The following is a 25968-nucleotide window of genomic DNA, read 5'->3' as shown; positions in this document are numbered from 1 at the left end:
AAACAGTAGAAGTTTTCATAGTAAAAGAAGATGTTTTAGAATGATTATAAGTGTGTGAGATAACAGCAGTCTGAAAATTTCAAAATGACAAGGGCATTGCCAAGAAAACCCATAAATTGACCATGCATTCAAGGGAAGAAATGTTAAGGTCTCAAAATCTCGTTGACGATTAGGTGGTAAGTTTGAAGATTTAGCATTCGCAATCTTAAGTAAACACGCAAGCAATTTTAATGCACTTTTCTGTATGGAAGAAAATTGCGTGCAGTTTCTCCATCAAACAATGACACCTTTGATGCAACTCCACATGCATCCAAAGTATTTCAAGCCACAAGAGAGATGGATAAGTGATGGCTCCTGTTTATCCTACAGTCATTATACAGTCTTTAATTCAGCAAGAGGAAAGAGGTATGATTGGATCATAAGCAAGCAATTTCTCTCTATTTTACTACAGAGGAAATGAATGTACCAGCTCAAATGACCTTAAAAATCTACTCTAGTTGACACACCACATAATTTCACTAGACAAACTGTTCTGTATTCTTTATTAGTTTCTTATTCCAATGAAAAAGAATTACAAGTCTGCTATGCTGTAGATGATCTCTTTTGCAAGCATAACGAATTACAATCTCATGTACCATAGTACAACAGATTCATGCAAAAAATGAGGAGGATTTAATGAGAAGTAGGGAGTGAAAGCCAGAAAAATAAATATCCAGCTTTGTCGAATTGCAGGTTGGATCAATTGTGTATCAGAAGTCCAATCATGTTATTGAATCAATTTGATTTACTCTGTGAATCACTATTCAATTCACGGTCAGTCTGGTAGTAGACGACGTCTCCAGTGTCACTTACATAGTGATCATGCTTCAAGCTCCTTGCTAGTACTCCGAATAGGTGAAATGGGAATGGTGCAGACTTCTCTGGTTCCCTGTAGTACTTTCCGAGCACTGGCTTTGCTGCTTCAGTCTGATACATTGATGCAAAGTACACAAAATTCTTGTCAGCATAATTAACATCAACTGCTATTTGGAAACAATGAGGGAGAAATCTCAATTAAATCCACTCACTGCTTCGACTAGATGGTAGTGCGGTATCTGTGGGAAGAGGTGATGTATCACATGAGTCCCAATGTCATGGTGGATGTTGTTGATCCAACCATAGTCCCGGTCAAGTGTCGTCAACCCTCCTCGCAGATAACTCCATTCCTAGAAGGAAACCAAAGAGTAGTATCATCAAAAATCCATTCTCAAGCAAGTGCAAATACTAATAACAATCAATAACTGAAGACTACTAATTAATCTGCGAGTCAAGCTATATAAATATACATGCTTAATGTTCTATTTTGTAACACCAACAATAGCAAAACAATTCCTTTATGTTACCAACTGGATTATTTCTTGATGAATACAGCCTCTTGAGTAGCAAAAACAGTTACTTCCCATCACATAAAAATACAACAGGTATTGTTTCATGCAAGTATGTGATAATAGTCTAGAGACACATGAATTCACATTTTAAATTATGAAAATGATAAGCTAATACCTTTCCACGATACCATGGAAGTTTGTCTTCATGCCCATGATGATGCAAGTATGTCACAAAATCCAACCACATAACAAAGATCTGCATTCCAATCAACAATCAATTCTTTAGTTATAACTCATAACCTGCATCACTCTGAATTGCGCTATTAGTGAGAAAATTAGTAGCATGAACAAACCCAGTATGGAACTGCATAAAGCTTAAGCATCTGAAGAGGGCCCATCATCCAAGTTAACCCAGCGAGCACCGCCACCATGGCAGTCCAGCATGCCGTCGATGTTATTACATCCTTCTTCTCATTTGGAAGGAACAGATCACTGCTCGGGTGGAAGTGCGAACCTTCCTTCCCTGGAGTCCTCACCCACTGTTGAGCAACATGGAATAAAAGGTAAGCTAAATTAGATTTCCTACCATCATAATTCCAATAACTCGTCGTATAGATGAGGAAGCTTACCAGGTATAAGGGGTAAGCAAGCATTGGGAAAGGCAAGGTAAACCGTAGCTTTTGGGTCACTGTATCTAAGCTCCTATATAGCTTCTCAGGCAGCTGCCATTAGAACCAAGATGAAGGGGAAAAAGAAAAATCATCACTTACGCCGTTCAGAGATAGCATAAATATTTTATCCATGGCAAGTATAAGCAATTTACAAACCGGGTGCCACGACTCGTCGTTCTCCACATGCCCATGGTTCTGGTGATGAGTCCTGTGACTTATCCTCCTGAAGAGAAGAAGAAGAAAACTCTATTATATATTAGACCTACAAAGAGACCATCTTTGCCTTTATAACACACAGATTAGGGAATAGAGATCATACCATCCATGGTAAGGAACAAGAATAGAGGAGTGGAGCAAATGCCCGAGAACACTATTCAACTTTGGATTATTTGAAAAGCTACCATGCCCACTGCAAAATGGAATTATCGAATTCAATCTACTACGAACTAAATCTAACAATGGAAAGATTGAATCTACCACATCTAGGCATACCAATCGTGGCCAAGAACAAATAGAGCCCAGAACATGGTCCCCTGCGCAATCCAATAGAGCGGCCACACAATCCAACTATTGATATAGGCGGCAGCCGCCGCCAACCCAACGACCACAGCCACATCTCTTACAACAAAACTCATAGACTTCCATGGATTCTTCACCCAGCAGTGCTTCGGAATCGCAGCTCGGATCTCTGCAAGCCCAAATGGCGGCGGCATCCCAGGATCAAAATCCTCCTTTTTCTCTGTATTATTGTCGTTGCCCTTGACCCAACTGCTCATGTCTTCTTCAGACGACACCACCTTCAACGGTGCGCTCACCCGAAGAGCCCAATTCCTCTGAATTGCTCCGGATTCGACGGATTCGATGGGTGGGCATTGGAGAATCCCCTTCCCTGGAGCCTTAAGGCTAATGGATTGTATGAAAGGCGAAGTGGGTACTCGAGATTTGGCCGGGAGGGGGTTCAGACCACACCTTCCGGATAGAACCCGACTCGCCATTGCAGCAAAGGCGGCTCCTTTATTCCTAAAAAGCGGCTACTTTACCCTCTCCTCTTCTACTCCTTCAAAGATTCAGAGGTTTATCCAGGTTCAGCTCTCTCTCTCTCTCTCTCTCTTAAATCTCTCTAAATTTTTGTACTAAGTTGCAGCGAGAATAGGTGGGATTTATAAACTCGATCACTCGATGGCCTCCTCAATGGTGGGAAGGTAGGAGAGCAAAACGAAGGCAATAACACGGTCGTGTGAGACGCCACGTGCGGAGTTGGACGCCGTCGCAGTATGAAACTTTGACTGCCGGCGGACTCTGTACGTGTGGGACCCGCAAACGGTAGAATTTCGAGGTCGGTTCCCGTCCGGGCCGACGTTCTTGATCCTTGTATAAATAGGAGTTACCGTTTTGGCCTTAATGGCGTGATGAGGAGGGGGACAACGACGTCGGCCAGGTCGGTGGACGGTGATGACGACGGCAATCGGTAAAATTAGAAGTTTTATATGGTTTGGGTGTTGAATTGGAGATTCACGTGGATCATGTGGGTGGATACTAAGAGAGAAATGGGAGTGGTAGTGGACCAACTTCAGATTAGGTTTGATCCGAACCCAACAAGGCTTCACTCAACACTTATAGCATTAATGGCTGTCACTTTAGCTTTGTTTGGTTTGATGCTAAGCCCTAAATTTAATTAGTTAGTCTCATTTCTTAATTTTATTTAAAAAAATAAATTTAATTAAATATGAAAAAAATAAAAATATGTTTAGTTACTGAATCAGTTTAGGAGTCTCTGAACCACTTCGGGGGATCCCTAAACTTAAAACAAACAAGACCAATTAGTGCTCAGATGAGAGAGCTTGGGGCCTATACTGACTTACTGACTAGTATAGCCGGCCAATCAAGTGGGTGACTCGGATCACTTTAGCAGCACAAAGAGTCCGGTAAAAGGTAGCGAAGGTATCCTTAATCAGATCCTTTATCCTCCAACCAAATGTTATTGTCATCATACACAACGATATCAAAAGTGTGGAAAAACCTAGCATTAAGATCCCCATTCTTAACTAATTTAACTCTAGAACTTTGACATCACATGATATTAATCTGATGAATGATTAAGAACAATCTAAAGATTATACAAACCTCTCGGCCTCCTCCTATCATCTCAATTAGACCCGCCACTAGCATCTAGTAATTCAAGATCTTTAATCTGGTTTTGACCCTATTGAGGTGCTTATCAATGTTACCCATACAACTTCTATTCCTCTTAGCCAAGGGTCTTCTTGCTCTACTAATGGAATAGCTAAATCTATGGAAAGGGTTGTCATATAAATTACCATTCCAGCTATTATCATTAGCATCACTATGCTCACTGTATTCTATAACCTTGTTAAACAACTTGTCAAGGGTGATTAGAGGAGAAGCATGGTTAAAAATAGTGGGGCTTGCTATTATGGAAATAAACCTCTATCTTTAACATCCAACATCACATCACCGGTATAAATTTTGTTATCCACAAACAATAAAGTATTGAAATCACTAGAGACAACTTATGATAAATTAAAATTTGAAAGCTTACCTAGCTCAGTCCAAAGGTTCTATTGCTCCTCACATGGTTGTTAGCATACACAACCGACCATAGCCATTGCTTGGCGAGACTTGGAGATCATAGTTACTTCCCCGACTATTTCCCTCCAAGTAATAATGATCCCCGATAAGCACCAATAGAAGGAATGTAGCGGTGATCCTAGCCATATCCAAGCCTACACACACAATCAGAGGCCTTAGACACGGAAGCATAAGTTTTAAGTAGAACAAAAAAAAACCCCAGTTTATATAATCTAATCCATGTACTGATCGTGAATCTCTTTCCTACCGCAGCCTCTACAATTCTAAATGACTGTGATTAGCATTATAAAAAACCTATGACAAGGAAGAGGGAAGGAACTTAGCTATACAAGTTGTCCCCTTTTAACCGTAGAGGTTCTTTCCACCTCCGCAGCATCCATGAATTCTGTATTACAATTCCCTTTTACCAATTTAGGAGAGAGTTAAGATTTCTTCAAACCGAATTCTAATTACTAATCAGAAGGAATTTGTTAATTATGTTGCCTATAAACTTGTTGGGTGGACAGAGATACCTTGTCCTTATCGAGCCAACGGATCCTGAGTAGCTCTACCTTTATCTCTATTCCTAATTATTGGCTTACAGACAATTGAATCTTGGATCCTATCTCACAAAATTAGCTAGAGGTTTCCCGTGAGAAAAAAAGCGAAGATCATAAGAGTCTTCATCTTGTGAACCGGGGCTAAAGTCACAAAACCTAAACCTGAGAGTGGTTTGGCAATTAGGGATTTACAATTGGCTAAATATACTTTCTTTGGTCAAAACATTTTTAATTTTTTAAACAATGATCCTCTGTTTTAGGTGGTTACTATTATGAAAAATAAATATGGTATGATGGATACCTAGTTCCAAAATAGCCAATTTAAAAAGGCTCCTCTTGAGCTTGGAGTGCGATATAGGCTGTGGCCAATACTGTGAAGAGGAAACTAAACATTTCGAAATGGAAATATGGTTGACGATTCTTTATGACTCCTAGGCTACAACTGCCCCTCTGTCTCACATGCCTTCATTTGTGAATATTAATATCCTAAGTAATGAAACAATAGTTGATAGGCTTATCTGTATTTCTGTTAGGATGAGTCTCGAATTAGGGAAGCTTTTGGTCGTACCTTTCAGAACTCCATAGTGGGACTCAGGGTTAAGCCTACGGAAGATAGGTGGATCTAGTGGCCTTACCTTAAAAGGAAAGCTAACGACAAATCCATCTGTGACCCAAAGCTGAATTGCATGAGCCCGAGTGGAGCTCTTTTTAGAGGCTTTGTGTAAACCCTACGGTCAAAAAATTCATACGAGAAGTCAAAAAATGCCTATAAAAGCTCTTCTCGATAGTCTACACATTGACCCAACTGATCTGTCTCCAATATGTCGCCTATGTGGAAAGAGTATAAAACATCTCTTATATAACTACAGATATACATTTGAGGTATGAGAGATCATTGCTCATAATCTAGTGATAGACATTTACATTGGACAACCAGATTGTTTATGATTGGGCTCACTTAGGTGGGAATCAAAGAAAATCTAACACTATGGCAGCTACCACCATTTGGATGGTTGGGAAAGCCAGGACCACAGCTTGCTTTGCAAGGGTTAAGGGAAAGTCATAACACATGACTTAGGTAGCTCTTCAAATGACCATTGAATATTATGACAAAGAGAGTGATCATCTGGGCACCACCGAGAAGGAGCGAATGGCTAACGGATACCCCTAACTAATAGGTACCTCAAAATCAACTTTGATCCGTCTTATTGAGACCCACTTTAACAAAATTGGTGAATTTGGGGTCATTGCAAAGAACAATGTGTGCCCATCACTATGAGCTCAGCCCTCTTCTCGAATCCCTCTAGGTTGCAACCCACCATGAGTTCACTAACATTATTTTTGAAGAGGATTCAAACATTCCCATAAATACCCTCATTATTGTTGATTAAGCTGCCGCTTTTAGTGGGCATTAAATTTTGACTCCCAGGAATTTAATTAACTAAATGAAGAAGATATCTTAAGACCATACATGAGCAGTAAAATGATTGAGATACCTGATGATTTGAAGATGGAAACCATGGGCATGCCGCTGGTCTTGCTAAGCAGCTGGTCAACCCTTGTTGCTTTGCTTCGCTTGCATCAATGGTGACGATCGTACTCAAGTACTGACATGAATTAAATTATTTTAATACAATTACAATTGGCAGCCTCTTGTACTATGGACTAACGGTGTACTACCCATTTGAGTTTGCCCTTTTTCCTTCTTCTTAATAATATAGGAATCATCAGAAGAAAAAGGTCCACAGTTTTTGTCATGAATGTTAAAGAAATTTGGAACTGGAAAGCTCGTTTTATTCAAGCAATTGCTCAAAAAATGGCATAAAAAAACCCTTTGAATGACTTCTTTTTTCTCTCCATTGGTTGTTAGAAACGTTTAATTCTCACACTAATTCAAAAAAAAAAAAGAGAGAAAAAAATTGATGGGCATTTGCATACTAATGTGAAGGAAGGATGGGTCGGCGGATTTGAAGTTTTGTTTGGTCAACTGGGCATAAGGAATTCGAATAGTTTTAAATTGGCTTCAATCCCAACTGGGCATAAGGAATTCCTCGTGCAGCACAACAAAGGGATATTCATGGACCACTTCTATTTAATTTGAATGGAGAATCGCCCATTACTTCTAAAACACCTATCAACTAAGTGTACAAATCGAATCATTTTCATATAAAAAAAGTATAGGTATAAGATGTACTTATTAACAACTCTTTCTCGCTGTAACATCAACGGCTATTGGACAAAATTCTTCTTGTTGACTAGATCTCATGATAAGGTACTCCATGTGTAAACTTATGAAATTCAAACACCCATGTCTCACGAGTACATGCAGAATTAGAGTTTAAAAAATGAATAAAATAGTGCTCAATCTATACGTCTAAATCTATACAAATATGGCTATTAACACAAAATACTAATTTTTTTTAACAAAATAATAATACATATAAAGTTAGCAAAATTAGTCTTTATAAATAATATAAAATATAGCATTAGTAATAATAAAAATATTCACCATCTAATTAAACAAACTACAAACTATAAATTATTTAAATAATATGTAGGTAAATGGATATTTATTTAATATTCGTATCCTTATCGGAAAACTTATATTAATATTGAGGTTTTTAAGCAAACCTATTCGTATCCAAATTTGTACGAGGATTTTCTTTTAGAAAGCTCTATCCTATTCGTATCCGAATTTATATTTGTGTTGGGTAAGAATTTTTTATGCCTTCTAGATCTTTATGACGAAGCTCTAACAATGGTATTTTCTTTTTCTTTTTTTCAATAAAGCTCCTAGGATTTAAGATCTTTAAAAACCTTCTACATTAGTCATTTTAATCTCTAGATAATGAAATCAATTTCTCCAAAAGATGGCCTGGGTTTAAGTCTAAGAACTTATCATTAAAGGTCAAAACTGACCTTAAACCTCTGTTTATTTTAGCAATAACTATTTCTTTATCTTAGAATACAATTTCTTATTTTAAAATAATAGCTAAACATCGTAATAATCAGATTATATATATAAATATTATTTATTAAAATTACATCTTATATCACACACTAACTAGATGCATTCTTAAAAGTTGGATCACAGTTTTTGCAATTTTTCTTTCTGCTAAAGGTGTTCTTACAAGTTAAGAACACTGTTTCAATCCACATTTGCTACTCCTCATGCAAGTAATACAGCCAGTTTTAAATGACCAATTTTTATTTGAACACTCGTTACCAATTACTATATCAACTCGATAAGCCACTAAACTGGACTTTCTTACCATTGCCTAAATTGATGATATATATCACAAAGAGTGAACTCTGTAATCTTATTGTCAATTAGTGGAGAAAAATATGACAGAATCAAACTTACAACTTGTAGACAGGGGTGATTCCGAGAAGATGGAAGCATTGTCTCATGACAACTGCTGTTGCCTGGCATAATAACAATCTGCTGGTTTCTTCAGGTGAGCCAACCACCTGCGAGATTCCACGAGAGATCAAACAATTAGGAAATGATGCTTATGATGGTAGTGCGAAAAAGAAAAGCAATCCAATATTGGCGGTTTTGATTGGTTATTCAGTTCAGATCAGTGCTATTAGACACGAATTTATATGCAATTCCATTGTGGGAAAAAGTATATGCTAGAAGTCTAAGGGCAAAGGATTCACAAATATAACCATTTATACCCCACAAATAGAACCATTTATAGAAATGCAGGCCAATAGTAACTAAAAAATAAGAAACAGACCTGGCAGCTGGTATAAAATCTTGTGAATATTTCAGATAGATTGTACAGGTATTCGCACAGAATATTTGGAAGGAGATTGGTACAAGCCTCCTCAACTACCTGAAATAAGAAAACAAGGAGACATTGGCACCAGAGTCATATGAAGAAAAATGGGAGACATAAGATAAACCTATGATAATGTCTCAGAGAAAATATCAGATCCGGAATATAATATCGAGTCTCACAGAAAATTAAGACATAAAGATAAATGTAACTTAAATATATGTAACTGACAACAATCAGTAGAATATAATATCAGGTATCGCATAAAAGTAAGTCACATAAAGATAAATGTAACTTTACAATATGATTCATAACTAACAACAATTAGAGTCATATTACACACTTATTATATATTAAATAGCATATTGAATACTAATGATCTTTTCAACTATTCATCTAAAGATTAAGGAAGATGGCAACATAATAGAATGAAGTTGATGCAAAGAATGCACCTCTGCAAACTGGATAAGATGAAGCCCCAAAACACGCTCATCTGGATGATCAAGCGAAATAGACCCACTCTGCCAACAAATTACTAATATAAGACACAAGGAATAACTCATTCCAAGTAGCAAGAGCATCTTGTGCTTTGGTCATGGCAGGACAGTGGATATTTGAATGCTGATAAGTTGAATAGTTTCTATTCACATGTCCAACAGAAGATTTACCTTCTTTAGCTCTTCTATATCTCTATTAGATCTCCTGATAATGGAACAAATACGAGCATGTGCATAAAGCAGATAAACAGCAGTATTTCCCTGGTCAAAAATGAAGATGCAGCTATCATGAAAGGTAGAAACTTCATTTTGGAAGAACATTGTAGATTAACAAGAGAAGCTAATCTACAATCTTGATCCATATAAATCTAATTTAAAACTGATTAGCATGTACATAAGGAAGATACATATCCTGGTCACAGATACTTTCTGAGAAGGGAGATTCTCAAGGGGCACCGCTCAATGATTTATAATCCAAATAAAACTGATATGTCAGCTATTATATTTATGTGAAAGGCCTACCTATAATTGCGTGATGAGGCTAAAGACCAAAAAAGAAAAAATGAAAAGAATACAGAATTCGACTGCATATCATTACTTGTGACCCTTAATATGCTGTTATATAGAAGCTTATGAACATAAACAATAGAGAGTCAATATCTTTAGCATAGTTCTCAGTTTCGGCCGATCCCGAGTGGGATCGGCCGAAACGGATCAGGATCGGCCAGGGCCGATCCCGATCCCAGCCGAAACCAATCGGTTGATTGGTTTCGGTTGGGGTTTCGGCCGTTTCGGCCGAAACGGGTGGGAACGGGTCGGATCCGACCCGGATCCGACCCAGGGGACATCAATAATTGATGTCCCCATCCCCACCTGCCTCTCTCCCTTTTCTCTCTCTCTCTTTCTCTCTTTTCCTCTCTTAGTCTCTTTCTCTCTTTTCTTTATTTCTTTCTCTCTTTCTCACCGATTTCTTACTCTCTTTCTCCCCGGCGACTGAGTAGATCTCTGTCTCTCCGATGACCTCGACCTCCGGCGACGTTCTCCGACGACCTCGATCTCCGGCGACCTTCGGTAAGTTTTTTTTTTCAGTTTTTTAATTTTTTCTCCCCTGCTGCTGCTCACTGCTGCTGCAGCAAGGTGCTGGCAGCAGCAGGTGCTGCCGCAGCACCTTGCTGTTGCTGCACCTGCTGCCGCAGCAGCAAGGTGCTGCTGCACCTGCTGCTGCAGCAAGGTGCTGCTAAAGTTTGCTGCTGCAGCAGCTGCTCTGCTGTAGCAGCAGGTTCTCTGCGGCTGCAGTTTGCAGCAGCAGCAAGCTGCAGGTGCTGCTTATGGCTTTATGCAATTATGCCTTATTTTAAATTATTTTATATTTTATTTTGATTTTTGTTTATGTTTTTTAGTTGCAGTCTTGCAGAGCTAAAATATCAATGGCTTCAAAAGAGAAGTCATATGATACCGATATTGGGTGGCAACATTGTAGCATTATTGGGCAAGATAAAAGGCGCGTTAAATGCAACTGGTGTGGAAAGGAAATGAGTGGTGGTGTCAGTCGTTTGAAAGAACATTTAGCTGGAAGACAAGGAAATGTAGCAGCTTACACTCAAGTGTCTTTGGAAGTTAGAAAACAGATGTTGGCTCATTTAATTGGCAAAAAGAAGGATAAACAATCTGCACAACAAAGAGAGTCAATGATTCGTGAAGAATTGATGCATAATCCTGTACAGATTGATAATGATAGCAGTGAGCAAAGTGAGGAGGATGAGGAGGAGAGACAAATGAGGAGGGCAATGAAAGAGAGCAGAAATATACATAGAGAAGAGGAAGAGATGAGAAGAAGCACTGGTAATAACTTTCAGAGATCTAGATCAGTTAATATACGAGGAGAGAGAGAATATGGGGGCAACAGTTCTACCCATAGGACTCCTGGTGTTACAGCAGAGTCTGAAAATATTAGACCAATGGATACATATCTTCAGAAAAAAAGGGGTCGTACACAGACTTCAATCAAGACAGCTCTCAAAGGAATTAAAAATGCAAAGAAACACATTGGTAGAGCTATCTCTAAATTTTTCTTCTACAATCATATTCCTTTCAATGTAGCTGATAGCCCTTACTATCACACTATGGTGGATGCTATACAATCAGTAGGGCCTGGTGTTCCCCCTCCTAGTTCAAATGATATTGCTACTAAATATCTTGACTCAGAGGTAGATAAACTTCATACTTATATTGAGACATTTAAACGGTATTGGGATGAATTTGGTTGTACACTGATGTGTGATGGGTGGAGTACACAAAACAGAAGAAATATAATTAATTTCTTAGTGTACTCTGGCATGGGGACAATATTTTTGAAGTCTGTGGATGTTACTGCTCATTTTAAAAGTGCAGATTATATTTGTCAGTTGATGGATGAGGTAGTACAAGAAATTGGTGAAAAAAGAGTAGTCTAAGTGGTTACTGATAATAGGGCAAATTATAAAGCTGCTGGAAATTTACTGATGATTAAAAGACCTCATTTATATTGGACGCCATGTGCTGCACATTGTATTGATCTGATGTTAGAGGATATTGCAAAAGAGCCTGAAATTGACATGGTCATATGTGAAGGTCAGAGGTTAACAAATTTTATATATAACCATGGTTGGGTTCTTAATTTATTCAGGCAGATGACTGGTGATAGGGAGATCATCAGACCCGGCGTCACTAGATTTGCCACTCACTTTTTAGCCTTGGAGAGCATCATGCGCTACAAGGATGATATTATACGGATGTTTACATCACAGGAGTGGTCTATGAAAATTAAGAATATGAAACCTAAAGATAAATCTTTAGGTGAAACTTTGAAAAATATGGCTCTTGCAAATACATTTTGGGATAATATTACAATTGCCACCGCAGTATTTAAGCCTCTTGTCAAAGTATTAAGACTTGTAGACAGTGATGACAAGTCTGAGATGGGTTTCTTATATGAGGCAATGGACATAGCTAAAGAATCAATAAAAAAAAATGTGGGCCAAAGTTATAAGAAGTGGTGGAAGATGATTGATTCTAGATGGAACAAACAACTACATAGAGATATACACGCTACTGGTAAGTATGCTTTTAAGTTTTAAGTTTTACTTTACTTTTATTTATGAATATTTAAAAATTTGAATGCTTACAATTTTTAAATTTTTACAGAGTATTTTCTTAATCCAAGATTTCAATTCTCTAAAAATGTCAATAATGATAGTGAAGTCTTGTTGGGGGTTAGAAAGTTAATCAGCAAGCTTGAGCCCGATATTCATAAACAAATCCTGTGCGATAAAGAAGTAAGTTATGATTCAATTAAATAATTTTATTATTATTTGTTTCAAGTTTTAACTTTCAATAATCAATATAATCAATAAGCTAATAATATATTTTTGATTTCAGATGGAGAGATATAGATTGAGAGCTGGGCAATTCAGTACTGCTAAAGTTACTGCAGCTATATCTCATAACACTCCAGCTGAATGGTGGTCTATTTATGGATGGGAGGAGGCACCAAATTTGACGCCAATAGCAAAGAAGATTTTAAGTCAAACTGTGTCTTCATCACAGTGTGAAAGAAATTGGACTACTTTTTCCTTAATCCACACAAAAACACGCAACCGATTGACAATGGAAAGATTGGAGAAGTTAGTTTTTTGTCATTATAATATGAGATTGAGGGAGAGAAATTTAAGAAGAAAGGCAGAAAATGAACAATTGATTGATTTAAATCATGTTTTTGATGAAGAAGACCCCTTGACTCCATGGATCAGAGAAATGGAGGACAGGTTATTAGATGACAGAGATAACCCATGGTTAGATAAAATATTGGGAGAGACCACGACGAGGGCAGAGGCTGGTACGAGTCATAGTCCTGATGATACATATGGTGGTGAGATCGTTCCATCTAAATTTGTTGAGGAAAGTCAAGGAGGCATAAGGAGTGAAGACAGAGAAACTGAGGATATATATACATATCAGCGACGTCGTCATGAGATGCATTTTGGTTCCTATGATTATGGTACATCGAGTATTTATTGTTTGGAGCCATCACAAGATCCATATGCTAGTTATTATCCTCAGTATACTCAGTATTCTCAGACACAAGATCCAAATGCTGGTTATTATCCTCCTCAAACGCAAGTCACACAACAAGATCCAAATGCTGGTTATTATCCTCCTCAAACGCAAGTCACACAACAAGATCCATACAATATGACTAGTATGATGGAATCACTTTTTGGAGCATCAGGTCCCAGACATCAATATTTACAAACTTATGGTGATTATGATGATGAAGACTATAGAAATTTACGAGAACCAGCTCGGTATTCAACAAAGTTTTAAATTTTGAGTAAGTTAATACATTTTTTTAAGTTTTTAGACTTCATATGTGAATAATTTTTGTTTTCTTATTTTTTGTCATTTTTTGTCATTTTTCTGCATTTTTAAATAATATTTAGAATTTTATATAATTAAAAAATAGTCCGATCCGATACGAACGGCCGATACGGCCGATACGTATCGTTTTTCTAGACGGCCGATACCGATACCGATCCCGATCCCGATACTGGGAACCTTGATCTTTAGATGTATTTCAGATGATGCATATGAAGCACTTTTCTCTGGAAGACAAACTGACATTAGTGTATGAGGAAATAAGCATTTAGCTACCAGTCTACCCATATAAGTTGTCAAAAAGCTACAGTTAGTTGTCCTAGTAAAATTATAGAAATCAAATTCCCTCTGCCACTTCAGTAAGAATTTAAATAAATCTGCATAAAAATAAAAAAGTACAAGTACCTTATCATTCAGCATTTGATCAAAACTAAATGTGTAATTAGTCAGTCGATTGTTCTTCAAATCTGCATATCTGTTTCAAAATGATACAATTATTTCAGATTTTCAGTGCAAGAAACTGTGTAAATCAGGATATCTGCATGTCTGCATAAACTGATTTGAACATAAACTGATTAATGCTATTGAGATTTCTGCATGTCTGCATGTTGTAGTGTAAATCAGGATTTACAAATACCAAGAAAACATTATGTCCTAATCTAGCACCCTTAGGTCACAGAAGGGAAAAAAAGAACTGACATTAAATGTCCATTTAGATGCTATTTTCTCTTTGAAAGAACAAAAAACCGAAATGAGAACAGTTAATTGTTCTTCCATGGGTAAAAGAAGAAAGTCAAGCATAGCAACCGGTGAAAGAAACAAAATTTATGATTACTTTGCTAAACAAAGAGTTTCAAATTGAAATTACATAAATCTTTAACTTCCTACAGAATGGCAAATAGAAGCAAGACATATGAACAAGAAAAGAAATCTTACTTGACAGCACCATATCCAACTGCCTCAGCAGTTTTCTCAAGCTCTTCATCTGTCCACTCGCCAATTCTACCTGAACCAAGATAAGAATGATATTTGTTGCATGCTGGAAACATTAAAAATATAACAAGAGAATCCCAAAAGCAAAAAAGCATAGAAAGACATCATTAAAATCTCAATAGCATTAACCAAAGGAAGAAAAGAATAGAGTCATCAGACAAATGGTAAACTATAATGATACCGTTGTCCTTGAGACGTTGTACAAGTTCTGCTTTGCTCCGAGCTTTAGCTTCATCAAGTAAGTCTACTAAACGTACCACTTCTGAACTGCGAGTACGAAAACGCTTGCCATCTGATCCAAGAACAAGACCAAACCCAACATGGTTTGTTCTGGGAAACTTCTTTTCCTCAGGACCTGGGAGCCAACCAGCCATTCTGGCAGCCTGGAATATAAAGTAATAAACTTAAGTCTCAAGAAATGCAACATTAAAACAAGCTACATATTATAAGAAAATAGTATATGACACCTACACTGAAGAACATGTCAAAGTGCTGCTGCTGACCAACATCTGTTATATATATTATCCACTCTGCTTTCTCCACATTAAGCCGATACCTTCAGGAGAATAAGAATGAGAAGAATGAACAAGCTGTAGCAGCCCAAATAAAGTTGTAGAAGCTTGTATGTTAATGGCTTAAGGAAAAAAAAAAGAGCACTTCTAAAATGAGATCCTATTTAGAATTGGCTTATGAAAGAAGAATAAAAATATGAAATATGTCGAGAAGAAAAAAGAAAAGAAAAAAGCAAACTCTTAGGTAGTGTCGTTAAGTTGGAAGGAGCATAATCACATTTAGCAAAATAGGAGTAGAATGCTAATTCAGTTCATTTGTGTAACGAATTAGCCTTGACCTTAGATTTGGTTGAGGGAGAAGAAAAGAGTTTGGGAGAAAATCGTTTTGTATTTGCTTGATGATGAAAGAGAGAGCCAAGCCCTAGTTATATAAGGTTATTATAAAATAAGATAAATTATATATATATATATATAATAACTCTAATACCTCCCCTCATACTCATACTCAAGGTGAATCATAAATCGAGAGTTCGCTAACTAAATGCTCAAAGTGTGGAAGGGGAAGAGATTTCGTGAAGAAGTCGGCAATCTTCTCCTCAGTGCTGAGGCGATAGAGCGAAATAATGCTAGCTCGGTGCTCTTGATGAATGTAGTGCATAATGACTTCAATATGCTTCGTCATCTCATGAAAAACAAAATCTTCAGCAAACTTTTTAGCACTATCATTGTTGACATGAAGAATGGTTGGGAGGGATAAGGGAATACCCGTATCATTAAGGAGACGACGAAGCCAAACAATCTCCTTCGTCGTCGCACATATAGCACCGATACTTTGACTTAATACTGGAGAGAGACACTACATTCTATTTTTTACTATGCCAAGAAATTAAGGAATCTCCTAGAAAAATATAAAAACCAGTAGTAAACTTTCGATTAAACCTATCACTAGCATAATCTACATCAGAATAGGCTCACAAAGCCAAGATAAAATCGATGGCATGAAAAGAGGGCGAGTGATGGTGTCACAAAGGTATTGAAGAATATGTATAAGAACGACATAATAGGCAGATCGATGAGCATACATGAATTAAGTAACAAAACTAACTGCATGAGAGATATCAGGCCAAGTAATGATCAGGTAGACAAGTGCCCATACTAGCTAACGATATCTAGAAGAAGCTGACCATCATCAGGTTGAAACTTCACATGAAGCTCAACTGGGATAGCAGTGGGACGAGTATCAGTGATGGTGGCATGATAGAGAATATCTGTAACATATTTTTGCTAGGACAGCAAAATGCCATGGGATGACTAAGCAATTTCAATACCCAAAATGTATCGAAGAGAACCAAGATCCTTCATCTCAAGCTAACACTAAAGATACTTTCGAAGAGAGTGAATACCGGCCAAGTCATCTCCAATGATAATCATATCATCGATATATAGAAAAAGGATGACCCAACCCTAAAGCAGAAGAGTGCAGAAACATAGGTGGATGGCCTTTCCTGAAATCTGTAGGTTGTGAAAACACTACGAAATCGATCAAACCAAGCACGAGGGGCCTGCTTGAGCTCATAGATAGCTCGGCGCAATCAACAGATGTGACCTGAAAGAAGAAGGGAACTAGGTGGAGGATTTATGTATACCTCTTTGTCAAGAAGACCATGAAGAAATGCATTCTTCACATCCATCTAATGTAGAGGCCACTGATGACTAGAAGCAACAGCAAGAAGAGTGCGACAGAAGTCATCCGAGCAACTAGAGCAAAGGTCTCCTCATACTATATCCCGTACTCTTGAGTAAAGCCCTGAGCAATTAGACGAGCTTTGTACTTAGCTATGGATCCATTAGGTCGATACTTGACCTTGAAGATCCATTTATAGCTAATAAGCACAATGCTGGGTAGGCGAGGGACAACATCCTAATTATGCATCTGTTAAAAGGCCTAAAGCTCATATGCCATAGCCTACTGTCACTCTAGAACCTGGATGGCCTCACAATGAGACCTGGGCTGACGGGTGGAGCAGATGGCTGCAAGAAAAGCGTGAAATTGGAGGGAGTATGTAGCGGAAGACATCATAAAATCATACCCGTCAGGAGAGCGATGTTTACGTTCTGGATAGCGACGAGTAAGTGTAGGAGTCGTCACAGTAAAAGATGGAACAATCGGATGGATACTACTAGTAGAGGAAGGCTTAGCTGTGGAAGGGGGACACAACTTGCAAGTGTAGAAGTATGAGAAGATTGTCATGAGAGTAGGGTACTCTTCTGGAAGAGTTGGAACCTCAACGAGAGAGTAGTTTGGAGAGGCAGATGAAAGTAATATTAAAGGAGTGTCTATGGGTGGGTGGGTGTGGGGGGGGGCAGATGGTGGGCTGAGGTAGGAATATTTGAGGGGACAGGGAATGGGATAGGTGTAGAGAGATTTAGAAATGATAAGTTTGAAGGAGCCAAAGATCTGGAGGTGCAGAAGGATATCTTTTCTAGAAAAGTGACATGGCGTGATATCTTAAGACGATGAGCATAAGTGTCATAACAACGATAATCTTTATGCTCAAGATTATATTTTAGAAAGATGCATTTAGCTGCTCGAGAGGACAACTTGTTGCGTTCACCGGGAAGATAGAGAACAAGGCAAGTGCGCCCAAAGACACAAAAAATGACCATAAAAATAAAGTACCATAGAGATGCTTGTACGGGGTCACACCATCAAAAATTGAAAATAAAACTCGATTGATTAGATAGAGAGCAGTAAGAATAGCCTTAGCCCAATAAGAATGAGGAACATAAGCCTCAAAGAGAAGAGCACGTGTGGCCTTAAGAAGATGACAATGCTTCCATTCAACAATACCATTTTGAGCAGGAGTATAAGGACACGACTGCTGGGGTAGGATGCCAACAGAAGCATGAATAGAACGAAATTTAAAAGAAAGATACTCTCGAGCACCGTCAGATCAGAAGATTTTAATGGATCGATTGAATTAAGTACAAACCATAGAAGAGAAATCACGATAGATCTGACACACCTCAGAGCACTAGCACATGAGGTAAACCTAAGTGAAATGAGGAAAATTATCAATAAAACAGACATAGTAGAGAAAACCAAGACGCAAAAAGAGCGGAGCAAGGCTTCAAATATCAGAGTACACAATGTGAAAAGGGAGATCAGAGATATTCGCACTAAGAGGAAAGGGAATGACCCAGTGTTTTGCCAACTTGTAGCTAGTACAAGGGGACAAACAAAAAAAATGACTACTGCCTAAGCACCCAGACAGGGACAAGGTCTTGGAGACGCCGATTCGATATATGACCTAGATGCTGATGCCACAGGTTTGAAGGAGAGAGGAGTGACTGGACAAGCACTGGGGCGAGATGATGGCAGGTGAAGTTGATCCAGGTAATAAAGCCCGTGAATCCGACTACCAATCCCAATGCTTTGGCTTGTAAACAGAACCTACACAACACAAGAAGTAGAAGAGAAGAATATAGTGTAACTAGAATTAGAAAGCTGAGTAATAGAAATAAGCCTCATTGTTAGGCTAGGAATAAGCCAGACATCAAATAAAATAAGCCAACTCGTGGGCTCCGTGGTAGAGCTAATGTAGCTAATGTAAGAGATGGAATGATAGGTTCCATCAGATGTGTGAACATAAGGAAGAGTGATAGGAGTTGAAGTGAGGCTAGTAAAGATGGAAGAGTCACTAGTCATATGATGTGAGGCGGCAAAATAAAAAATCTAGGGTTTGGTCATATCACAACAAAGGCAGAAGTAAAGACACTAGTGAAGCTAAAGCTCCACAAGCTACTGAATCTGTTGGAGCTACTGTTGAAGGTAGGATTGCTGGAGTGATCAGATGAACCAGTGTTTGTGCAACGATCGAGGATGCCAAATGGCGACTCTTGTCCTTGCTTGAGCCCCTTTTGTTAGAACGATGAACAAGCTCAGGATAAAATCAATTACAGTGCGCGACAAGATGAACATAACGACTGCAATGAGTACACATGGGACGCGATGAGTGATGATCTCATCCAGGCACATGAGTGACATGACCAGTAGTCAAAATATTAGGCATGACTAATATAGGAGTAGGAGCAGCACCAAGCACTCTCTATGGCAAAAGAAGACGGTACAAAGGTGGCCTACTAAGAGGGCAAGAGATGCCACCTAAGCTCAGCCTGTAGCTCAGCTATGACACTATCCAAGCTAGGGATATTGGAGCGACGCAACAGATGTCGAGTCAGATCCCAAAATTTCTGGACGAAAGGCATTTATGAAATTCATCAGATGATCCTTGTCACGATGGTGCTGAGCAAATATCGAGTCAGAGGGGTAGAAAGTAGGCTCCATTGATGTAAGCTCATGCCATATGTTAGTCATGCGGGCATAAAAGTCCTGAATAAAGAGCCGACACTGTTTGACCTCCTTAGCCTCGTGAAGAAGCTGAAAGCAACACATTAAACTTGACTAAACGAATCGGTGACTAAGATGGGCCTAGATGACATGAGCAGAAGACAATGTCTGGACCTGAGGTTGAAACCATCGATCAACCTACAAGATGAGGTAGGTGCAAACCGCTATATCACATAGGGCCCACTCATCATATTCTGGAGACGGAACATTTGACTAAATGGCCTTGGGTGTATTACACTCAATAGAGCCATAATGGTAGCCTAGATGATAGTGCGAGGGGGAGCACACCCCGCAGAGATACAGTCGATGTGCCTGAGAAGATGTCGGCTGCGGAGAACCATCTCAATGGAAGAAGCCTATGTGGTTAATGCGAACCGGGTTAGATTGGATCACATCAAAAGGAGATTGGGTTGAATGGATTGAGTTTAATTATCTTATTTGATTATTTGGTTTAGTTAGAGTTTTAGCAGATTAGAATTTTATTTAATTAGCTAAATCCAACTCTGCGCAATTTCGAGAAAATATTCGCAGAATATTCTACATATATTCAAATAATATCAAACCAGTTGGATAAGGTCGTTAACTTCGAGATCTACAACTTTTACATTCATGACTTCTCTAGATTTGGAATCTATCTGCGACGAAACGAAGGGTTAATCCGAAAAGATAAGGAAGAGTGGTTTTGATGATTTGTTAGGATTTGTTGGAGTTGTTTAATTTAGTTGATGAGTCCCTAGGGTGAGCCTCTATATATATGTGGAGGAAACCCTAATTAGAGTTTTATGAGGATGATGATCTTGCTATTGAAATTGGCTTTAGCCTTATTTCCTTCTTTCCCTTGACTCTAGCTATTGGCGTCCTCTCCCACCTCCCTTTTTTCACCACCCAAGTCTTTGGTCGGCCTCTTCCAGAGCAACTTCTCATCTTTCATGCCAAGAACTAACCCTAGCATCCATCTAGCCATAGGAGGGCTATCAAGCTAGGATTTAAGTTTCGGAACCATTACGGATCGAATTAGGCCGATTCGTAACAGTGGTCCAATCCCACTGAGTAACAAGTAGAAAATTGACTAATTATATACTCTCACGATCGACCAGGACATAAGACGCTATTGGAAGGGACATCAATCAATCAAACGCATTGAAAGCGATTCAAGATTTTCCATTTTGAGCCCACTCAAGCCCTTCGACGAATGTCACAACCCAAAATAGGAATCATGACCGACCATGCATCTCAATATGCTTAAGATGCACGAAGCCTTATTAATACTCTCTAATATATAAATACAAATGAGAACATGCTTCATTAAATTTTATAAATAATTGCAATAAAAATAAAACTAAAATAAAACACAATGTTAATGTTTTTGAGTCTCTAAACTAAATAAATAAAATATCTAATCTAAAGCATAAAATCAAAGGAGCGGAAAGATAAATAGGTGAATCTTAAGTGGAGGTGGAGTCCGAGTACATCTCGCTCAGTCGCCCCACTGACTATTACCTGAAATAAATAAACAAATACAAAAACAATAGAACCCATGAGCCAACAACTATAGCTCAGTGAGTGGAATCCACTCGAAAACCAAATAAATTTTAATTCATATTAAAGCTGAATAAATTAAACTAAAAGCAACAATATCCATCACAATATGCAATAAGCATACTCTCTAAATAACAACAATGATAACAATAGGCACGTTTTCAACATATTAACATCTTTTTGATATTTATACTGTCATATGTCTCAATGAGTCTAAACCCTGTGGATCCACATCAACTAGAAGTCACCTCGAGATGACGCTCGGGACTTTTCTTCATAGCTGATCCGGTTAGAGTCATCAGAGGGTATCACCCTGTGATCAACGCACTCTGTCTTTTCCTCTAACCGTTGAGAGAAGTTAGAGTCACCTAGGAAATTTTCTCATTCTTCCTAGGACTGTTTCCTAACCCCGCCAAAGTCACCTAAGAAAGTCACTGCGGTGATCTAATTTAGGACTTTCCCCTGGACTTCCAAATAGACTTGAGTCACCACGGAAAATCGCAAACGATTTATACCGGGACTGTTCTCTAAGTCGTATCAATACTAGTCTCATTTTTCTTTTCACAAATTTCAATATTAGTACGAAGTATGGTGATGCACTGAATATAATAATTAAATGCACACAGAAAATAAAACAATTAAATTTTCGCACGTACGGATGAAATAAATAGACTTACACACAGAAATTGCAACAATTTAATTTTTACACATAAGAATGAAATAAATAATTTGCACACAGAAAATTTACATGTTCTGACAAAAATACGAAATACAATAAAATAAACATGTGAGTGAACCCACTCACCTGAGTCTAAGCAAGACAACCGAAACCTCAAATCTCTAGCTCACGTACTAGAATTCACCACCTTAAATAATAAATAATATTCAATTTTTTAATTTGAATGATAACAATATTTTTAAAATTTAAAAACCAAAAATAGCTAAAATTACCCATTGGATTGGGCTGGGCTGCTGGCCCGGCCCAATCCAAAAGAAATCAACTAAATCGGATTGGGCCGAGGCCCAGCCGAATTAATTGAATTGGGCTCGGGCTAACCCGCAGCCCACCAACTTAAGTGGTTCGGTTCGGGTTTGTGGATCCGAAATCCAAACCCGAACCGAACCCAACTTAAAAAGGAAAAGGTGGTTGGCTCGGGTTTCACCCGAGCCCAGCCAACCCTTTTCTTCCCCCCTCGCGACCGATGCGAGAAGATGACTGAGGGAGAGGGTGACCGCCGGCGACCTCTCGCCGGCGACCCCTTCACGACCACCTTCAACCTCTCCTCTCCCTCTCACCCTTCCTCTGTCGTCCTCACGAGGTGGAGGACTCATCACCGACTGCCGACGCGGAATCCAACGCCGATCAGAGCCACGAGGGCCCCGTAGAAGACATCTCCGACACCAGGCTCGGAGCACGAAGCCTCCGGTGATGATGCGGTTGCGACTCGAAGCCGCCGGCCGGCCAGATTTGCCTACAAGGCCGAATTCCGCAAATTAGGTATTTCGGATTTACCTATTTAATTTTAAATTAAACTAGAGGGATGAGAGAGGGCTCACCGGGGAGGAGTATGGTAGTTCCAATTTCCTCCGGCGACGCTCCGGCTGGCCGATTCCACGGCGACGACTCCGACGGTGAGGAAGAAGCGAAAGAAGGGAAGAAGGAGAGAGAGAAGAGGGCTGGGGGGTTGAAGAGAGATGATTAGGGCTAATTTATAGATTAGAAGAGGATTAAATCTAATCCGATTCGGATTAGATGAAATCCCACCCTTATCAGCCTCGACGCGTGCTGGAGAGGGAGAGGGGAGGGGCTGCACGTGCAGAGCACGTGCACCCTCCTCTCTCAACCCTTATTATATATATATATATATATTTATTTATTTTATTTTATTATTATTATTATTATTTTATTATTCTGGTTTTGACAACGAACATTTGGTGAGCAAAACTTTTGAATAGTGCAGTAGAAAAAAATAGAAAGGGAGCTATTGCAGAACCGAAGAACTGCAGAAGTAGAGGGTTGTGGAGACAAAGAGCTTTCTTTGAACATCTGGTGGGCACTAGCAGAAAAAAAAGAAATGCTACTGCTACTGCAGGATTGAAGAAATGCGATCGTGGCCAAGCTGCTGCTACTGCTGCTGAAAACAGTGCTGCTACTACTGAACGAAGAAGATGGCGGAGACCGGTGGCTATGTTGCTGCTGAAAACAGTGGACAGTGGCAGCTGCTGCTGCGATGGCTGCGGCTGCGGCGATTACTGCTACATTTGTCAGAAATTCACACTGAGGAAGAGGAAGATGTTGAGGAAGTTGAAAAGCACGCTGCGCTGCTACTGAAAACAGTGACAATTGCAGTTGCTACGGCTAACTGCTGCTGCTACAGCAGCAAGCAAGCTCGAGGAGTGAGGGGGCAACTCTCGAGCTCGATAATAGTGAAAGAAAAAGAACAATGGAAGAGAGAGACTGTTGGAGAATGAGAGATCCAACTTAAAATGTCTCTAGATATCGAGATTGCTCTAATACTATGTAAGCCACCTGCAGCAGCTGCTGTTGACAGCAGCAGCTAGAGAGAGAGAGGGAAAGAGGAAGAGAGAGTGAGGGAGAGAAAGGGAGAGAGGGAGAGAAAGAGAGAGAGAGGAAAAAAGGAAGAGAGAGTGAGAAAGAGGGAAAGATTAAAAAAGGGTGAGAGAGAGAGAAAAAAAAAGAGTGTGGAAGAGAATGGATATTTCAGACTAACAGTTCGAGGGATAGGAAAGAAGAGAGGGAGGAAGAGAGATTTTTACTTTTTAGGCTTTATATATAAGTAATTATTATTTCTTATTTTTTATAATTTTTTCTAAATTTTTAGAAATTTCTCAATATTTTTAATAATATTTAGAATTTTATTTAATTAAAATAGTCCGATCCGATATAGGCGGCCGATACGAATCGTTTTTCCGGACGGCCGATCCCGATCCCGATACCGATTTTTGGAACCTTGATATTAGCCTTGACCCTAGATTGGGTTAAGGGAGAAGAGAAGAGTTTGGGAGAAAATTATTTTGCATTTTCTTGATAATGAAAGAGGGAGCCAAGCCCTATTTATACAAAGTCATCATAAAATAAGATAAATGAATAATATATACATCTAATAACTCTAATAATTTGAATATAGAGCTGGCTAGGTAGCAGTACACATATATGTCCATAGTATCAATTATCGAGAAGCTATAAGACTGAAAACTGTCTTCTAAAAAAGGTAAATCCAATGTTTTTGAAAAACTTAAGACATAGAAATATATGTACAAGAACTCATTTGGATGAGCCTCATACATGTAAGTTCAACTCAAACTGCACCCTCAATTTTGGATGACTATACATAACTATTAATTGTTTTTTTTTTGCGCTGTAGGAAAATACTTGTAAGAAATAACATAGGACCAAAAGCAGATAAAATTCTTTTTCCATATTGTAATTAAAAAGGCTATATTTCATTGGTCACCAATCCTCAGTTTTAGTAGAGAAAATAGAAAGTCCAATTATTTCCAAATTAAATCCATAACTGAGACAAAATTAGGCAGATTCTTTTGAGATGAACTATTTAAAAGTATATCTATAACATTCCCTTCAAAAGAAAACTGGAAAAAAAGTATGCCTACGTTATTATTGCTATGCACTTTTCAAAATTCAAACTATAGAAAGTCAGACACAAACCTGAAATATGTACATAAGATACTTCGAAAGAACAACAAGGAGTAAAATACACAAAAGCTAAAGAACAAAATATTCGGAAGAAAGTATCTTAATATTCGTTGTATTTTCTTATCATATTCTGCAACATCATCTAAACAAGACATTATTCCTAATTGGCAAGAAAGAAGAAAGTACAGGATAAAGTGTTTGTGAATCAATGTCAACCAAACTAACCAGAGAGCAGTCAAGTCAGTTGAGGCATAATTGTATCCTCCATCTCTCTTTACAACAATCAAAGGGATTTTTTGCCCTTCAATGAATATCACACGAGCACCCTCACTTTCCTTAATCAAGTCCTTGCAACTTAACTCCTCTAAAACACGTGGAATATGAGGGTTGTAGAAGCTCTCCCCCTGAAATGTCAATTAATACTTAAACAGCATTCAGAATCTGACAACACAAATTTCACTCCTAAAATAAAGGTATTCTGAACCAAGAGAGATAAACAGATTAGATTTGAAAGTATGTTGCTTCCTGTGCATATAGGCTGACATAATGGAGCATCTATCTAGCAAACTGAATGGTTCTTCACTTATAGAACAATGTTACAAGTTCATTACGAAATGAACTTGTACGTTGGTAAGATAGAATACATCCCAAAAACAGACTGTAAGCATGACAACAAAATTGGAGGGGGCATGAGTTAACATTGCAGCATATTTAAATTGAGTTTGGCTACTGACATCTATTGGTTATCATACCATTTTTGTCTCTCTTCTCAGATATCAAATTTGTATGAACTAAAAAATAGTATGATGTAGGCAAAATTGCTTGCCTTTCTTTAATTTGGTTTGTATCTAGACTACCTAATTTATTTTGTCTATAGCTTCCATTCGAGTCCATATGATAAATTACTCAATTGTGCCAATTGAATGTTTGAGCTAACCTAAAGTTTGGCAGTCAT

The 25968-nt window shown here is 38.5% G+C and overlaps 2 protein-coding genes across 6 annotated transcripts in view; both read right to left on the bottom strand.

The window, feature by feature from the left end:
• Window positions 1-513: 513 nt before the first annotated feature.
• Window positions 514-3172, bottom strand: LOC140779098 (omega-3 fatty acid desaturase, chloroplastic-like). The gene is made up of 8 exons (XM_073124065.1): window positions 2531-3172; window positions 2358-2447; window positions 2195-2261; window positions 1997-2089; window positions 1721-1906; window positions 1543-1623; window positions 1068-1205; window positions 514-966 (listed from the first exon to the last, which is right to left on the bottom strand). The coding sequence occupies exons 1-8, from the start codon at window positions 3031-3033 to the stop codon at window positions 775-777; spliced, it is 1350 nt and encodes a 449-aa protein (XP_072980166.1). The 5' UTR covers window positions 3034-3172; the 3' UTR covers window positions 514-774.
• Window positions 3173-3768: 596 nt separating this feature from the next.
• Window positions 3769-25968, bottom strand: part of LOC140779097 (arginine--tRNA ligase, cytoplasmic-like) — a 31235-nt gene continuing 9035 nt past the window's right edge. For 3 of the 5 annotated variants that reach the window (XM_073124060.1, XM_073124062.1, XM_073124061.1), the window contains 10 exons: window positions 25239-25417; window positions 15347-15431; window positions 15057-15258; window positions 14819-14888; window positions 14288-14357; window positions 9641-9730; window positions 9425-9493; window positions 8931-9029; window positions 8552-8658; window positions 3769-4782 (listed from right to left, as the gene is read on the bottom strand). In XM_073124060.1, the coding sequence (XP_072980161.1) occupies window positions 4767-4782; window positions 8552-8658; window positions 8931-9029; window positions 9425-9493; window positions 9641-9730; window positions 14288-14357; window positions 14819-14888; window positions 15057-15258; window positions 15347-15431; window positions 25239-25417 (987 nt within the window). In that variant the 3' untranslated portion in view covers window positions 3769-4766. Of the gene's footprint in view, window positions 4783-6683; window positions 6795-8359; window positions 8659-8930; window positions 9030-9424; window positions 9494-9640; window positions 9731-14287; window positions 14358-14818; window positions 14889-15056; window positions 15259-15346; window positions 15432-25238; window positions 25418-25968 lie in introns of those variants that run through there. The other 2 variants (XR_012107283.1, XM_073124064.1) reach the window with 2 other exon arrangements.

The sequence above is a fragment of the Typha angustifolia genome, chromosome 15 (assembly GCF_048772165.1).
Source record: "Typha angustifolia cultivar Huaian chromosome 15, ASM4877216v1, whole genome shotgun sequence".
In the NCBI taxonomy this organism is placed as follows: domain Eukaryota; kingdom Viridiplantae; phylum Streptophyta; class Magnoliopsida; order Poales; family Typhaceae; genus Typha; species Typha angustifolia.
This window is presented reverse-complemented; position numbering and strand designations above follow the sequence as displayed.

Excerpts from the sequence above, each read along its gene's own strand:
- LOC140779098 (XM_073124065.1), bottom strand. The coding sequence starts at position 3,033 with ATGGCGAGTCGGGTTCTATCCGGAAGGTGTGGTCTGAACCCCCTCCCG. Across the intron at positions 2,090-2,194 it reads ACGACGAGTCGTGGCACCCG|CTGCCTGAGAAGCTATATAG; the intron begins GTTTGTAAATTG and ends TTCTAATGGCAG. Across the intron at positions 1,206-1,542 it reads TTCCATGGTATCGTGGAAAG|GAATGGAGTTATCTGCGAGG; the intron begins GTATTAGCTTAT and ends GTTTCCTTCTAG.